The sequence below is a fragment of the Callorhinus ursinus genome, unplaced genomic scaffold, assembly GCF_003265705.2.
Source record: "Callorhinus ursinus isolate GAN/ISIS: 27379988/994484 unplaced genomic scaffold, GSC_fseal_2.0 scaffold46, whole genome shotgun sequence".
Lineage (NCBI taxonomy): Eukaryota > Metazoa > Chordata > Mammalia > Carnivora > Otariidae > Callorhinus > Callorhinus ursinus.
Genome location: NW_027397108.1, coordinates 5,509,609 through 5,526,801, shown reverse-complemented (window position 1 = coordinate 5,526,801; position 17,193 = coordinate 5,509,609). Strand labels below are relative to the sequence as shown.

The window sequence follows — 17,193 nt, the reverse complement described above, 5'->3', positions numbered from 1 at the left end:
AGCAGGGGAGGGGCAGAGGGAGAAGCAGGCTCTCTGCGGAGCAGGGAGCCCGATGCGGGGCTCGATCCCAGGACCCCGGGATCATGACCTGAGCTGAAGGCAGATGCTTAACCGACTGAGCCACCCAGATGTCCCATGGTTTAATCTTTTTTAAATAAGAGTTTTAAGAGCTATATAATTCATATATCGTAAAACCCACGCATGGAAAGGGTGATTTACAAATCGGTGATTGTTAGTCTTGACAGAGCTATACAATCATCACCACATTTCATCCCTGTAGAAAGAAACCCTATTCCCACAACCAATCTGCTTTCTGTCTCTATGGATTTGCCTATTCTGGACATTTCATATAAGTGGAATCATGAAGTATGTGGTCCTTCCTGACTGGCTTCTGAAACTGGCTAATAAAAACATGAGCACAATGTTTTCTAGGTTCATCCATGGTGTAGCATGTATCAGTACAGACGGCCCCTGACCTAAGACTTAGGATGGTTCGACTTTTGATTTTTCAACTTTACCACGGTGAGGAAGCAATGTGCCTTCAGGAGAAACTGCACTTCGAATTTGGAATTTGGGATTTGGATCTTTTCCCCAGGCTACCAATATTTAGGATGATCCTCTCTCATGATGCTGGGTGGCAGCAGCAAGCGAAAGCTCCCAGTCAACCATGCTATCGTAAGGATAAACAACTGAGCCACTTACAACTATTCTGTGTTTCACTTCCAATACAGTATTTGATAAATTACACAAGATACTCAAACTCTATTATAAAACAGGCTTTGTGTTAGATGATTTTGCCCATCTATCTATCCAAGCAATACTGATTGAGCTGAGACACCCGCCCCCCTCCACACACACACACACACACGCATTTATCAGGCACTGTGCTCAGCACTGTGGGTACACAAAGACGGAGGCGGAAGTCTAAAAGCAGAAATTGGACGTGGGAATAAAAGTAGATGTGACCCTGAAGCTGGAACAGTCGGCCTGGGTACGTAGGGTAGATTCCTGGAGCAAACCCACCGGCCCAGCTCAGGCGAGGATGGACGTGAAACCTGCACATCATAGAGATGCCGAAACCTCCGGCCTTCCTAGAGAGGCCCGGAAGTGGCTCCCCGAGACCGGTCCGACGGCACGGGCGCGGGGCGGGGCGGGGGGCGGGCTCGCGAGGCCTGGGAGCCTGGCCGGTCGCGGTCCGAAGGTGCTGCCGTCTTCGACGCCGTGAGTGGGCCAGGGTCGGAGGGCGGCCGCCTCCGCCCTGCGGGGTCCGGGGTCCCGGCCGGCGGGAGCGCCGAGGGCAGAGCGGCCGTGGGCGGCCCCGCCTGTGCCTGCGCTCAGTGGTCGGCCCGGTGGTAGGGGGCGCGGCAGTGGGTGACGCCCACCCTGGTGGCGGGAACTACCCCCCTTTCCAGCTCTCTGCCGGATTCCAAGGAGCCAGTCGCGCCCGGCTTTCTAGAATGTCTCGGAGGCCTCAAACCCTGGCCGCTGGGTGTTTTTTGTTTTGTTTTGTTTTGTTTTGTTTTTTAAAGAGCCGACCCCAAGCTCAGAGTTTTCATCAGGCATCTCTATCTGGCTAGACTTGATCATTTGTTTTCATCTCACAGTTCCTGGAAATACTACCTTCCCTTACGACAAATGATTCTGATTTCCCATTTAAAGTGGGAATGTGAAGGTCGCACTTAAAATGAATGTATTTCTTGTAAAAAGGTAAATAGGTTTAAACAAACATAATAGGTAGCGGAGGTACCAGGTGTGACAGAAATTGTAAAGGTGGTAAGTAAACAGTGCACTGTCCCAACCCCATGTGGGGGGCGACTCGCCTGGTTAAGAGCCCAGCCTTGGGGGGTGGGGAGGACGCCTGGGTAGCGCAGTCCTTTTGGACTTTTTTTTTTTCCACTTTACTACGACCTTAGTTTTGACTTTTTTTTTTTTAATTTAATTGTGTTATGTTAGTAACCATGATTCACCGTTTGCGCATAACACCCAGTGCTCCATGCAACACGTTTGGACTCGGTCTCACCTCAGGCCAGATCAGGGTCGTGAGATGGAGCCCCACGTGAGTTCTGAAATCAGTGCAGAATGTGCTTGAGTTTCTCTCTCCGTCTTCCTATGCCCCTCCGCACTGAGCGCCATCTCTCTCCCTACCCCCCTCTCTCTCTGAAATAAATAAATCTTAAAAAGGGCCCAGGCTTGGGAGTGCTGCACATCTGGCTTCAAGCCCTGGGTCTAGCTCAGCCACTTACAACCAGTTCTGGGTGCGGAATTTAAGATTTTGTTTTTCTTCCTGCTAATTGAGATAATTGACATAACACTGTAGTTTTAAGGTGTACAATGTGATGATTTGTTGTACTGTGAAGTGGTAACCACAGTAAGGTTTGTTAACATCTCAGGCACCTCACATAATTAGTTTTTTGTGTGTATGCTGAGAGCACTAAAGATCTAGTCTTGGCAACTTTCAAGTACATGGTAAGGTATTGTTGACTGTAGTCAGGTATACTGCTGCGTATTAGATCCCCAGAACTCATTCTGCCTTATTACTGGAAATGTGTACCCTTTGACCGACATCTCATTTCGCCTAGCCCCCAGCCCCTGGTAACCACGATGTTACCCCCTGGAGTATGTCGACTTTCCACTTAATGCTATGCCCTCAGCTAATTTTCTTCCCAAATGTGTCTGGCCTTTTAGTTTGTATACCTTACATCCCTTTTACCTGTTATCAGGGTTACTCCCCTTATCATCTTTACTGACTTCGTCTTTATTGCTTTGACTGCTTTGTATTAAGCACAAATAATTTTCAGATCATGCATGGAATTTGAACAGCACCATTTCTAAACCGTCTAGCCTCGATGTATTTTCCTGATCTCAATACAGTAAGAACACAGTTACCTTTTGCCTCTAGGTAGTACTTGGGCAGTAATTTAAAACATACCACCACAGAGTTAAACGACTTGGAGCTGTTTTTATCTTCCTTGAAGCAAACATAGTAAAATTTTATTTTTATGAAAGCAGTCTTCAATTCTCCTATCTGTTCTGGACTCCAGTGGCACCTAGATTTGTATATTGCATTATACCCGAGGGTTACTAGTGTCATCTTGAACTCAGGGGATGAAGGAACTGTGTGCGTAATCTAAGGTTCTTTTTTACTGATCCTTAGCATTTTAATTAGGGCTTTGTAAATTTAAAGTACCCATAGTCATTTTTATGAGTTTTCTCATAACTTCCCTGTGAGATACCAACTTTATTACCCTCACTTTTATCTTAGTATTATCAAGAGGTCAGGCGGATCTAAATTTCGTTTTTTCTTGTTTGTAATTAAGATTCCTTTTTCTGCCTCATGCACTTAACTTTAACACATATCCACTAGAGTGACTGCTCAGGTCAGATGTGACCGTTCACCCTCCGCCCAGGGGAAAGCAATTACTAAGCCGGGTTTTGAAAAAACCTTAAAGCAGTTGAGATTGAGTGCCCAGCCCCAGAAGGAATCAGATGGTAACTAATTAATAAAAAGAGAAGCCATAAAGTGTAAAGATCAGGCAGCTGGTTGAGGAAAAACTGTATCTACTCTTCTCCCTTCTGGCTTAGTGTTCTTGGGAGTTTCTTGCAATTTCCTGAGAAATGTGTCTACTGCGTTTCCTCTATGCTTATTGATGTGGGGAACCAGGAAGGGAGGCCTTGGCTCCTGGTGAGCCATGTGAAGGTTTTACCCACCTGGTGGATAGGCTTCGTTTCCACGCTGTTTTCTTGCTAAATCATTATTTTTTCCTTACTCATTGCCATCTTTCTCCTCTGACCCTCCTGATCGGGTCAGTTATATAAATTCTTGCTTCAGATCATTGTGGAATTAGTTGGAAAGTAATAAGGAGTAGCATGAATAGGCCTGGCAGGTACTCTGATGTGTTAATAATTTGAACTTGTACATTCCCAGCATGACTAATGTGCACATGAACCATGGCTGACTTGTGGTCCTGTGACTGCGCTGGAATGTGCAATTTTAAAATCAAAGGATAATTAGAGATTAGGAAGAATTTCTGTTGGAATTTTCCTAATTGGACTCTGAGGCCCGGTCCATTTTCTGAATCCCTCCTCGTGGAATGCTTTTTTTTTTAATTATTTATTTATTTGAGAGAGAGAATGAGAGAGAGCATGAGAGGGGGAGGGTCAGAGGGAGAAGCAGGCTCCCCGCTGAGCAGGGAGCCCGATGCGGGACTCGATCCCGGGATTCCAGGATTATGACCTGAGCCGAAGGCAGCTGCTTAACCAACTGAGCCGCCCAGGTGTCCCTTCCTCGTGGAATTCTTGTGGAGATACTGAGAATATTTTAAACTTTGTTATCTGGCATCCTGTTACTCAGAATAGAACGTCTGTTAACCAAATGGAACATTTCTAAAACCTGTGTGTGCTGTTTCAGTGAATGACCGCACACTCTTCACTTGGACGTTGCCCACTGGGGTCTCAGTTGCTCACCAGATCCTGTCCTGTTTCCGGCTCAGCACACTGGCATTTCTTCCTCACAGATAAGCCTCTAGCCCAGTCCCATCACCCTTTACTGAGACTCTTGGCTGTTTCCAGCCTCACCCTCCTCCAGGGAAAGCTTGACCCTTAGCAAGGACCAAAGGGAGCAAGCCTGTTCAGTAAACCTACAAAGGCTTTCAACTGTCTAAAGAATAGAATCTACACTCCCCACCAGGAACTCAGAGGTGTCTGAAAGCCACCCCTAGGCCATCTTTCCCACCTCAATCACCAGCTCCGTGTTTTGGCTTCAGTTTGCATACCAACCACAGTGGACTCACCATATTAATTGCCCAACACAGCGTTCCTGTTGCTGTTCCATTCATTAATGATGTCCCCTCAGCCTGTGGTAACCCTCTGCCTTGCCTCAGCCCACCTGAATCTTCCTGTTGTCCTGACTCACGCCTCAGTGAAGTCTTCTCTAATACACCCTCCAGAATCAGTTTCTCTCAACACCACCTCGGCACTCCCATAGCACCTTGCTTACACCAACATATGACAGGAATCTTGTTTTCTCCTTTTTGCTTTGTAGTTTAGATATTTGCAAAAGGCTCTCTCCGTCATCATTTCCAGAAAGCAGGAATTCTGTCTCATTTAGTTTTGTGTTGTTTTCACTCCATAACTCAGCATTTCTTAGAAGAGAAGTTAAATGAAAGTAGCAGTGTTCGTTGCCAAACATAACAATGACTCTTCCACACTGCAGAGCCCTGCGCCATTTGTGCCCATCATAATTTTACTGAACTGGATGTATTTCACAGTGTTCAAAATCGTCCATAATTTGAACAAATATTTGTTGAGCATCTGCCATGTCCTAGGTTCTGGTACAGACCTGTCAGTGGAAGAGGCAGAAGGTCTCAGTTCTCATGGAACTTACGTTCTCTTGGAAGGAGAGCAATAGTAAAAAAAAAAAAAAAAAAAAAAAAAAAGATAATTTTATATAGCGAAATGTACCATGAAGAAACAAAGCAGTATTTAAGGTAAGGGGAGCTCTTTTACGGGGATCAGAGAAGCATCTCTGATTGAGCAAGTGACATTCAAGCAGACCTACATACTGAAGGGAAGAAGTCTGGGGTGAAGTATCAGGGAGTGACATCCAGTGTGTTTAGAAACAGCCTCAGTAGCTGCCACACCAACTGATCGCTGCATGATGGACCGGTTAGCTTTTCTGGCCATCTGAGGTAATTAGTACACTCATCCAGAAGAACTTGTCAGGCTTTGTGCAACCCTGTACGTTTGAGAGGTGTAATCATGGTATGTGGAAATGTAATAGATCAGTCAATCCCCAGACTCCAGAGCTTGAAGAAAAGGCAATTGGAGAAATGGCTTCATGGAGTGCCCATTATGTCGGGCATTTTGCTGGGTCTTCATAAGCCTGGGAGCTTATCAGCCCCCTGCTTTTTGCTGCAGCAGTAGCCTCTGAGGGATCAGTAACAGTGTTGCATACTTCTTTCTTATAGATCCCGTGATCTTTTGACTGTCACACATGGACTTCCAAAAATCTCTAAAGGAAACTGTCCTCATTACAGGAGGAGGTGGCTATTTTGGTTTCCGGTCAGTGCTTCAATCACACATGTCCATGGAATTATTTTACTGGTAGTTGCTGGAAAAAACAGAGCCTTCAACTCTGACATTAATCTAGTGTCAGTTTCTACTTGTTTGAGTAGTGTCAAATCAGAAATGAACTAGGTTGCCCACTGCTCAGATGCTGAAATTCAGAACTACAGATGTATTCTACTTTAAGAAAAATTCTTTGTAAAGGTATTAAATTAGGGAGATAACTGACATCACCAAAAACATTAGAAATAATAGTTATTCTTTTGCAGTTCTGTTATTCGTAAATATTCCAAAGAATGGGTGGTGGTTTCATAAACTGGGGGCGGGGGGAATGGAACATGTAGATGCCACCGTATTAGAAGATAAAACCTCTCAGTGTAATTCGAGTAGACGTGTGGATCCTCAGTTTTGAATATTTGCATACTTACGTACATAAGTAAGAGTTGCACCAATGAACATGTAAAGTAAGGGACTCGGGATGAGCCTAGAAGGCTTGGATCAGCCCTACATTTATGCACTTTTCTTTAGGCATAGCTTACTAGCGATTTGATCTAACTTGCTTCTCATCTCAGCCTAGGCTGTGCTCTGAACCAGAAAGGATTCCATGTGATTCTGTTTGACATCAGCAGCCCTGCTCATTCTATTCCAGAAGGGATCAAGTTTATGCATGGAGACATTCGCCACCTCTCTGACGTGGAGAACGCCTTCCAGGATGTGGATGTCACGTGTGTGTTCCATATTGCCTCTTATGGCATGTCAGGGCGGGAGCAGCTGAATCGGAGCCTGATTGAAGAAGTCAATGTGGGGGGCACAGACAATATCCTCCAGGTTTGCAGGAGGAGAGGGGTGCCAAGATTTGTTTACACCAGCACTTTCAATGTCATCTTTGGAGGTCAAGTTATCAGAAATGGAGATGAGTCTCTGCCTTACCTACCTCTTCACCTCCATCCCGATCACTACTCTCGGACCAAATCTATTGCAGAGAAGAAGGTGCTGGAGGCCAATGGTACCAGCCTGGTAAGAAGTGATGGTGTCTTAAGAACCTGTGCTCTGCGCCCGGCTGGTATCTATGGGCCTGGAGAACAAAGGCACCTTCCCAGGATAGTGAGGTACATTGAGAGGGGTCTGTTCAAGTTTGTGTACGGAGATCCTAGGAGCCTGGTTGAATTTGTCCATGTGGATAACTTGGTACAGGCTCACATTCTGGCCTCAGAGGCTCTGAAAGCTGACAAGGGCCACATTGCCTCTGGGCAGCCCTACTTCATTTCAGATGGCAGGCCCGTGAACAACTTTGAGTTCTTCCGGCCTTTGGTTGAGGGCCTAGGCTACACGTTCCCATCTGTCCGCCTGCCATTGACCCTCATCTACTGCTTTGCTTTCCTAACAGAAATGGTTCACTTCATTTTAGGTCAACTCTACAACTTCCAGCCCTTCCTCACCCGCACAGAAGTTTACAAAACTGGCGTCACACATTACTTTAGCCTAGAGAAGGCCCAGAAGGAGCTCGGTTATGAGCCTCAGCCGTTTGACCTCCAGGAAGTAGTAGAATGGTTTAAAGCCCATGGTCATGGCAGAAGTCCTGGGAATCATGACTCTGAGTGTCTTGTTGGGGATGGGCTGATGGCCTTACTCTTGGCTCTAGCAGTTCTCACGTGGCTGCCTGCTTTTGTGGTTCTGTCACTATGAGGGAACTAGAAATAAGGACCTGAACACACTTGCTGAGATGGTTTTCAAGAATTGTGAGTTTAAAATGTCTGTCTAGGCAGGAGGGGAAGCATGAAGGGGGGGAAATCAGAGGGAGAGACGAACCATGAGAGACGATGGACTCTGAAAAACAAACAGGGTTCTAGAGGGGAGGGGGGTGGGGGGATGGGTTAGCCTGGTGATGGGTATTAAAGAGGGCACGCTCTGCGTGGAGCACTGGGTGTTACGCACAAACAATGAATCATAAAATGTCTATCTAGATCTAAATATATCTATAGATAGATATCTAGATAGATGGAAATAGATATCTGGTAGCAAATTTTGGCTCTTCAAATTGCTACTTAAGAATAGATTCTTGGATTAAGTCTTCATTTCTTACCTTCTTGCACTAATCCTGATAGGAGAAAAAAAGAAGCAAAGACAAAGTTGAAATGTAATTTCTTGTATCCTCCTTTAGATGGGTATGATAGAAATCATACTGGAGCCATGGAGCCAGACTGAGGAAGATTGGAAATGTCTTGAATTTCTCTGAGCCAAAAATGTACTTATTTCTGTTCTCTACACTCTGCATCCACTGAAAATAGACTAAAATGTGCACTGATATGAGAATGGCAAAACACTAACAGGCTTGAAAATGTGTGAAAAACCCCAAATTGGGTCAGATCCCTACAGACCAACCCTCTGAGGAGATGGTAGCTGTTGAGAGGCATTAGCTCTTCATTCCTGTAGGATTTAGGAATCAGTTCTTGCCCTTTATGATAAAAGGGCATGACCCATGTGTGACCGCGTGGTAACGTTTGAGTTTTAAACAAACAGAACTTTGTCTTACCTCATAGGATTATTTTGAGGATTAAATTAGACAAGACATATAAAGTGCCACTCAACACACACAAGCCATTGTTTTTATTAATATCGTTGCTATATATTCCTTGTGAGGGTTTTCTTCGTCAGGGGAATTCTGTTCAGAGGGTGCTGTTGCCACTAACCTTTCTGGAACGTCTTTGTGATAAGCCCTCAGTCTGTAACAAGCATGTTTGAATATACGCAGTGTTTGTAAAGTTTTGGTCTCTGCGCTTAGATTGAAGTTTAGGAAACAGCTACAAATCTGATTGAGAAAGATGATCAAGCTAATGATGCCATTTAAAAATGAAACATAACTCTCAACTAGTAGACTGGTTTTCTTCTGGGAAGAAGTTGGGTTCTCAGAAGGCAACTTCCAGTGAAGAATGTTTTGAACAATGGAGGTATTGTCCAGCCACCCTTGAGGCCTGCTGTGGAAGGCATTCAAGGTGTCCTGTTGCACAGGAACCAAAGTGGAAAGAAGACAGAGAATCTTTACCCGTTTCATGATTCCAGCTTCAGAAAAGACAGTATTCAAGCACAAGGCAGAGAGATTGCTGCAGAAGGTTACATTAGAATTGTGTTGAGATTATTGGCAGAAAGAGGAAGCTAGATGAATACTCCCTGGTAAATGCTACCTGGGTATTTTGGAAAAAGTGCTCAACCTGATACCAGAACACCTGCAACCATGAAGATATTGTGTGGCTTTAATCCAGTAACTGAAGCCTCTTACTTTCCTCACTTGGGAAATAGGAATGACTTGTATTTGCCTTTTCTACAAACCCACCACCCACCTCACAGGGTTTGTTGTGAGCACAAAATAAGATGTCGGGAAAGTACTTTTGATATATAAATTACCACATAAATATGAGGTAGTGGTAGTGTTCATTTTTGGTAAAATGTTTTTGGAGTCTTCTATCTTAATTTTTTTTGTTGTTGGGGGGGGTAGGGGCAGAGGGAGCGAGGTAATCCCAAGCAGGCTCCACGCCCAGCACGGAGCCTGATGCGGGGCTCGATCTCACGACTCAGACCATGACCTGAGCTGAAATCAAGAGTTGGATGCTTAACTACTGAGCCACCCAGGTGCCCCTATCTTAAGCTTTTGCTTGTATGAGCACGTATGGCATACCCAACAGTACAGGTGCTGTAGGGCAGGTTCCTCTGCCCTCTGCCACCTTACAGCCCACAATGGCATGGCGTGTCCACACAAGGATACTTGATAGAGTGGGTATGTTCAGTAAAACACAATGGCGTGGGGTGTCCACACGAGGACACTGATAGAGTGGGTATGTTCAGTAAAACACAATGGCGTGGGGTGTCCACACGAGGACACTGATAGAGTGGGTACGTTCAGTAAAACCCACATGGTGTGGCATGTCCACACGAGGACACTGATAGAGTGGGTAAGTTCAGTAAAACACTTGCCTACTGTTATTGAGAGGCGTCGCAGCCTTTCAAAACATGTTTTGAATGAAGTCCTTCAAAAGAATAATAGATACTTCTTAGTTTTCTTACACCAAGTATACTTAGTATAGTGGGGTTTTGATTGGTTTTGTTGTTTTCCACAATCGAGATCCACATGAAATTCAGGGTGGATATATGGGGTCTCTTGTCATCCAGGTGTGAGGTATTTGGCTATGCCACAACATTTGACACTGTTGTCCACTGAAACATAGTTCATTCGCTGTTCATGAACTCATTCTTGGTCTTTCTCCTTGTATTAATTACCTATTGTACTACCTCAAGATCTACTACAAATTACCCTAAGACATATCTTAACAAATCACTCTTAGACATATGATCCTAAAACAACAAACGTTATGTCCCAGTTTCTATGGGTCAGGCATTTGGGTGCAGCTGAACTGGGTTGGTCTTGCATAGGGTTCCTCATGAGGGTCATCTCGTGATATCTGGAATGCGGTCATCTGGAAGCCTGACTGAAGCCGGAGGATCCACATCCAGGATGGCTTGTCCACATGACTGTTGGCAGGAGGCTCAGTTCCTCACCGTGTAGGCATCTCCATTGGACGGCTTGAAAGTTTTCATGACATGGTAGCTGGTTTCCCCCAGAGCGGGTGATCCAAGAGAGCATGGTGGAAGGTACAATGTCTTTCATGATTTATCCTCAAAGATCACAACTGTCACTCCGTAATATACTGTTTACACAGGTCAGTCCTATTCAGTGTGGGAAGGAAGTACCCAAAGGTGTGAATACCAGAAGGTGGGGGAATGTTGGAGGCCATCTTGGAAGCTGGGCTCTTGGTTCCATCCTCTGAGTCTCCTTTTCCATTAAAGGTAGCCCATGTTTACAGCGACATCGTTTTCTCAGCCTGCTGACACCCAGCAGAATTTGGGAGGTCTAAAGACCTCTTTACACTTTGTAGTGTATCTCTTTTCAGCCCAAGCTGGTGGTGTTACTGCAAATACAATTTTTCTGAACACTGTGTGTCTCCTGGGAGTCTTATTCCAGTTCGCTCCATTATGCAAAAGCCACACCCACACATTTCTTTGAGATAAGTCCTTCTCTACCTTGGGCTTCTGCTCAGGCTGCTGAGGGACAATACCCTTAAGATTCTTAAAAGCTTTATTATTTGAACATTTTTAGGTACCACCTTAGGTCTCTCTTAAATCTTAAAAGGTTTTATAGCCACAACCTCAGTCATGCACTGTCATTTGCACAATGCCATATTGGCTACACAGGTTAGCCCTGTTCCATGTGGGAGGAGACTACCCAGGACGTAAAGACCAGGTGGTGGGGAATCACTGGTGGCCATAGTGGAGCCCACTACCACACTCCTATGTCTTGTCAGTTCCCTTATCCTTTCCTCCACTCCAGTCCTAAGTGGTAGATTTCTTCAGTGCTCAGTACTAGACCCTCTTCTAATACCATAATTTCTCCAAGCTCCTGATCTTGTCCAAACCCCTGGCTTTCATTTCCATCCCTATCCCAAATACATACTACTAAATAGAGTTCCAGCTCAGACCATTCTGAGCTCCAGACCCATCTATCCAAGTCCCTTGGCATCTCCACTTGGGTACGTCACATGCACCTCTCCATCAACATATCACACAACCCCTCCAAATTATAGGGTTTCTTTCTTTAGTAAGCATCACCAGTACCCGCTGAATTTCTTATGCCAGAAATCTGGGATAATCTTCGATCCCTGCCTGCCCTTGACACACCTAACCCCCCTTGAAGCCCACTGTCTTTAACATCTGTTCATGCCTCAGTGTTGTCCAGTGAGCAGGTGTTAACCTCTCTCTCCTAGGCTCCAATAATATCTTTTCTCTTCCACCTACATACCTTCCTGCCTTCCTTCAGTCCGTTCTCCATGGGCCAAGCAAAGTGATCCTATATGAAAATGTAGGTCACTTCCCTGCTCAAAACTCTCTTCAGATATAGGCTGAAAATCCTTAATGTGAGTCCGAGGGAGGCCTTGCTTGATCTGGCCCCTGCTCACGGCTTCAAGATCACCTCCCCGCACACTCCCTTCTCTGCCCGAACTATACCAGGTGCTTGCAGGTTCCGGCTTCCCAGTTTCTCACACCCCTCCTCACTTGATGCCTAATGTTTCTTTCACGTCTCAGCTTCAGCTCTCTTCTTCCAGATGCCTTCCATGATCCCAACAGTGTAGGTGTGGTCCTCCTGCTACAAACTCTCATACCACCTGCTTCTTTTTTACAGCCTTTATCACAACTGGAATAGTTGGTGCAATTATTTGTCTAATGCCTGTAAGCTCCTCTATCCCTAACACCTTGCACAGAAGAGGAGTTTGGTAGGTATTTGTTAAGGAACATTTATTTTTCCTTCTGAGGGTGAACACTCCTTTCTGGTGCTACATTAGCGTTTGTAAACTGTTGACTGGGAAAAATGGCCAACCTACTATTCTAGCGTCGTGTGTTGACAAAATCAAGACTAGTTGGGGTCTAGTAAATAAGCAAGGTCATGTTCCATGTGATGTGGTGGAAGCTCCGATATGCTGGAAGAAGTTCAGGGAAGGGCGAGGGATGTGGGCAAAGTGGAAAGTTGTTTGAGTTCTCTCCACGTCGCAGCTGAAAACGGACCACTTGAAAGAAGTCAAGTATTTTTTTTTTTTTTTAGATTTTATTTATTTGACAGGGAGAGACACACAGAGAGAGAACACAAACTGGGGGAGTGGGAGAGGGAGAAGCAGGCTTCCCGCCGAGCAGGGAGCCCCACGCGGGGCTCGATCCCAGGACCCTGGGATCAATGACCCGAGCTGAAGGCAGACGTTTTAACGACTGAGCCACCCAGGCACCCCAGGTCTATTTTCTGAAAGGTAAGGGACTTCCTTTCTCAGGTCAGGAGATACCACAGTTAAGGAATCTCATTAGTTCTAACATTCCCAGCTGCCCTCCCCTTCCCTCAACCTTGGATTGAATCCCCAAACCTGCCTAAGGATACGAAACCATGTTTACGCTTGTGCACGCAGGGGCGCTTCTACACACTGGGCATGAACCAGCCAGCACTGCCACCCCAACCAGTGCTTCCAAGGTATAGTTGGGCGGTCATTGGTGTGTTAGAGGATCATACCCTGTGACAAAGAGCCTTGCAGTGGAAACCAAAGGTAACGCAAAACTGCCTACGTCTGCAAAAAAAAGAAAGAGGGGCCTTTTCGGTCCGGTGGAAACACTTGATTTCCTTAGTGCTGTTCTAAACACGAGTGTCAGAGGGTGCCATGTTACAAACAGCAGTTTCCTGGGGGCCAAATGACAATTCTGGCACCAAATGACCTAGGCTACAGAGTAGGCCTTGGCGGGGGGAGATTTTATTTTATTTTTTAAAGATTTTATTTATTTATTTGACAGAGAGAGCACAAGCAGGGGGAGGGATAGTGGCAGAGGGAGAAGCAGGCTCCCTGATGAGCAGGGAGTCCGATGCTCTGCTCCATCCCAGGACCCTGGGATCATGACCTGAGAAAGGCACCCCAAGGTTTTATTTTTCTCAATCACCTAAAATGTTGATTATAAGGAAGCCAGTATTGTTTTGCTGTAGACTGTTTTACTGACAATTGTTGGTGTACCTCCTATCTCGTATTCTTTTCCAAATTCCCTCGCCTTCCAGACAGCGTAGAAGAACTAGCTCTCACCCCGTTGGGCACCCTGGGGTTAATGGTCCCCATGTTAGCTGGTCTTGGCATCCAACACCAGCAGTTCGTGTCTTATTAAAACTGTCCCTGTCTGCCAGCACCTCTTGCTCTGGAGAACGACACCCCTCTCCCCTCTTTGGTGAGAGAAACCCATTCCCAGCCCGTTCCATGGCGCTGACCGCCTTGTGCAAGACCTGGCCAATCAGAAGGCGGCCATCCTCCCGAGCACAGTCATTGGTCAAGGGGGGGCCAATCAGCATCGTCCCTTCCACTTTTCTCCTGGAGCTGTTTGGAGAAACTCTGCCTGCTGGGGTGGCTTCGTCCCGAGGTTAGGGTTCAGGGCTGCCGGGGACTCTTCTACCCCGAAGGCGAGACTAAGCTCTGAAAACGTTGTTTGGGCTCCTGGCTCCGGCTGGGAGTTAAGGACCCCAGAGCCCAGAAAGGGCGACAGAGAAGGTCCTTGAAGACCTCACCGAGTCTGCCACCCAGCTGTACCCAAGGCTAACTTTATCCTGGATCATCTTGTCCTGTGAGTCTTACTGCATTTTTTTCCTGCTTCAAGTTTTCGTTTGTTTTGAGTTGGGTTTTTCTCCATGCATTGCAAAAGGTCTTAGTTAATAGTCTCCACAGCGCACTCCGTGGTGCCTAAGGGCACTCATTCTCCACTCACCTGTGTGCTTTCTGACCTGGGGGGTGGGGAGCCCAAGGGGAGTGCGCTTTTATCCCGCGGGGAACCGAACATTCACTGGCATTCTTCTTGCTGAATTGGACTAATGTCCTTTTATAGAATACTGCGTGTCTGGGCTGATAGGCTTGCAGCAACCTAGTTCAAACTCTCTCTTTATTAAGAAAATTGTTTGACAAGTGGTTTGTTCCCCAGAATTTTGGTGTCGTATGAGGGCAGGGGCCATGGCTGTTTTGTCAACTTCTTTATCCAGAGAACACCATACAGCCCCTTCACCTGCCCAATAAACGCTTCTTGATTGGCTGAATGCATTTATCAGCCAGGTGACCTCATGTGGCTCTGCTGTTCCCCTTACCCACTGCTTTAAACCTGCGGCTCGCAGCTCTCCCTGAACATAACACTGGAGGCCCAAGTTAAAAATACAGATGTCAGTATTCAGTACAGGATTGTTAACTGCAGCCCCCCCCCCGGGGTATGTTAGCGCTCTAGATTTATTTCAGGTGCTCTCATCACAAAAGTAACTATGGGAGGAGATGATTAGCTTGACTCTAGTAAATACTTCATTTTCTGTATATATGTAAGATCCTTATGTTGTACACCTTAAATATATACCATTTTTATTTTAAAAAAGAAAGTAACAGAGGAGCGACATGATGCAGAATAGCAGAGAGAGAAGCTTTAGGGGTTAGTTGTTTCGCCAAAGCAACCAGTAAACCAGGGGAAAAAATCAGAAACCAACAATTTCAGAACTCTGTGTTATGTATACTTTACTACAATAAAAATTCTATGCAGATTCCAGACTCTTCCCCTGGCAGTTCCTGATTCAGAAGGTCTGGGTGGGCTGGGAATGTGTATTCCAGGTGTTTCTTGTCTTCCAACAAGGAGGTGAGAAATACTGCCCGATACCCTTTGCAGGATGCTAAGTGCTAGAGGCTCCTGAATGCTCCTTTCTCTTCCCTCCTAGTGTGTTGTGACACCACGTGCTCAGCACCCCTTTGCTGAATGAATAAAGAGGGGGATGGGACTTACAAAAGGACTTTAGACTCAGGTGACCTCCTGCCTCCCCCTTTGTGCAGATACAGTCCTTGGTTCCCTGACAAGCCTGGCCACATCTCTGTGCAGACTCCAGTCTACCTGGAACGGGCTGCTTTTGGCCAAAGGGCTCGTTCTGCAGTCCATGTGGTTGGGCCTGGTTACCTGATCTTTTAGCACAGACTCGCCATTTGCTATTGAAAATCTAACCAGGAATGGAGTCAACCAGTCCATGGTATTTCTAAGCTGTGCAAACTGATAAGATGTTACCCTTCTGTATTTTAGAACTCATGCGCATCCAGAAATATATCTTTGTTACTGGAATCAAGTAATTACAGCTGGGGCAAAACCTAGCTCACTACAAAGAAATTACACATAGTCAAGTGACCTGGGCAAGTGTCTTTCAGCCAACAAGGGGTTTAACTGCAGTGTTTTGCAATGCTTATTTTTAACAGAGCTGGTTGAAGCATGCAAGTAATTAAATTCTTCATTGGTAATATGTAGGATTTTAATCCTGGTGAATATTCTAGATGTATTTTTTCCTCCAGTCTTCCAGGGAGCCTTATTACAGATCTAAGAGTGAAATAATTTCTTGCCAATACATATTTTTAAATTGTGTTATGAGAATGAGTCGTCACATACCCTTAACCATCCCCTCCCTACGTGTTAGTGTCTTGAGTAGCTAATAGAGGTTTGAACCGCTGCCCGGCTTTGAGGAGAAATTATTTGCTGTGTTGCTGGGGCTTAAAACACCCCCACTGAGTTGTGGTCAAGTAACTTCCCTAGGGATTTTGCTCCTAGGTGTGTTCAACACTGGGATAATGATGAATACTACCTGGCACTCTCATTGACTAAGTCACTCAAAAACAATCATTGTTAATAGTTAATTGCTACTATTTGTTGACCATTTACCATGTGTAAGGCTGTCTATATTTCTTAAGCTCCTTTAGTTGTCTCAATGACTTTTTTTAAAAAAAGCTCTTATTTATTTGAGATAAGTGTGAGCGCGTGCGTGAGTAGGCGAGTGCAAGTGGGGAGGGGGGAAGCCGAGGGAGAAGCAGACTCCCTGCTGCTCTGAGCAGGGAGCCTGATGTGAGGCCCAATCCTGGGACCCTGAGATCATGACCTGAGCCAAAGGCAGACGCTTAACTGAGCCACCCAGGCACCCCTCTCAATGACTTTTAAAAGTAGGTACATTTATTATCTCTAGTTTACATGTGAGGAAATGGAGGTTTACATAGATGGAGCATCTTACCCAAGGTCATTCATCTAGGAAGTGGCAAAGCTGAGATTTGAGCTATGTTCACTTGGATCCAGACACCAAACTCTTGATGGCCATGTCTGCAATGGCCATCATGCATGGTGTGTATTCATGGTGTGCATTCAAGGCCAGATACCACCCAACCACTATTTGTCATTAAAATACTATTACTATTTTATTTGTTGCAAGAAGCACTTACCTGTACATCGTGACTTGTGCTGCACAAACTCCTAGTTCTACCGACAAGCAAAGCATTTTACTGTATAAATGCACGTGTGTTGGGGCTGGAGTGTGTGTGTGTGGGGGGGGTCAGTTAAGCAGTATGGCATGTTAGAGCCTTAATAACCGATAGAACATTCTCTAAGAATACTTGATTTGTTTTTGGCACCTAATCCAATACTGGCGTTGGTCATACTGCACATGTGCTAATCTCCTCTCCTAGAGTAGCACCTTAAATCCTATCTTGGGAGCAGAGCCCAAGGATTACCTCTGGTGAT

General features: G+C 45.6%; 1 protein-coding gene across 7 annotated transcripts; it reads left to right on the top strand.

Moving 5' to 3' along the window:
• Positions 1-1,139: 1,139 nt before the first annotated feature.
• Positions 1,140-11,046, top strand: SDR42E1 (short chain dehydrogenase/reductase family 42E, member 1). Of its 7 annotated transcripts, none has more exons than XM_025860521.2 (3): positions 1,140-1,221; positions 5,967-6,060; positions 6,636-11,046. In XM_025860521.2, exons 2-3 carry the CDS (start codon positions 5,993-5,995, stop codon positions 7,747-7,749), a joined length of 1,182 nt encoding a protein of 393 aa, XP_025716306.1. In that variant the 5' UTR covers positions 1,140-1,221; positions 5,967-5,992; the 3' UTR covers positions 7,750-11,046. The 7 variants fall into 7 exon arrangements, with proteins under 7 accessions (XP_025716306.1, XP_025716308.1, XP_073738433.1 ...); XM_025860523.2 differs by lacking the exon at positions 1,140-1,221 and adding an exon at positions 1,236-1,773; XM_025860520.2 differs by lacking the exon at positions 1,140-1,221 and adding an exon at positions 1,783-2,870.
• Positions 11,047-17,193: the final 6,147 nt, after the last annotated feature.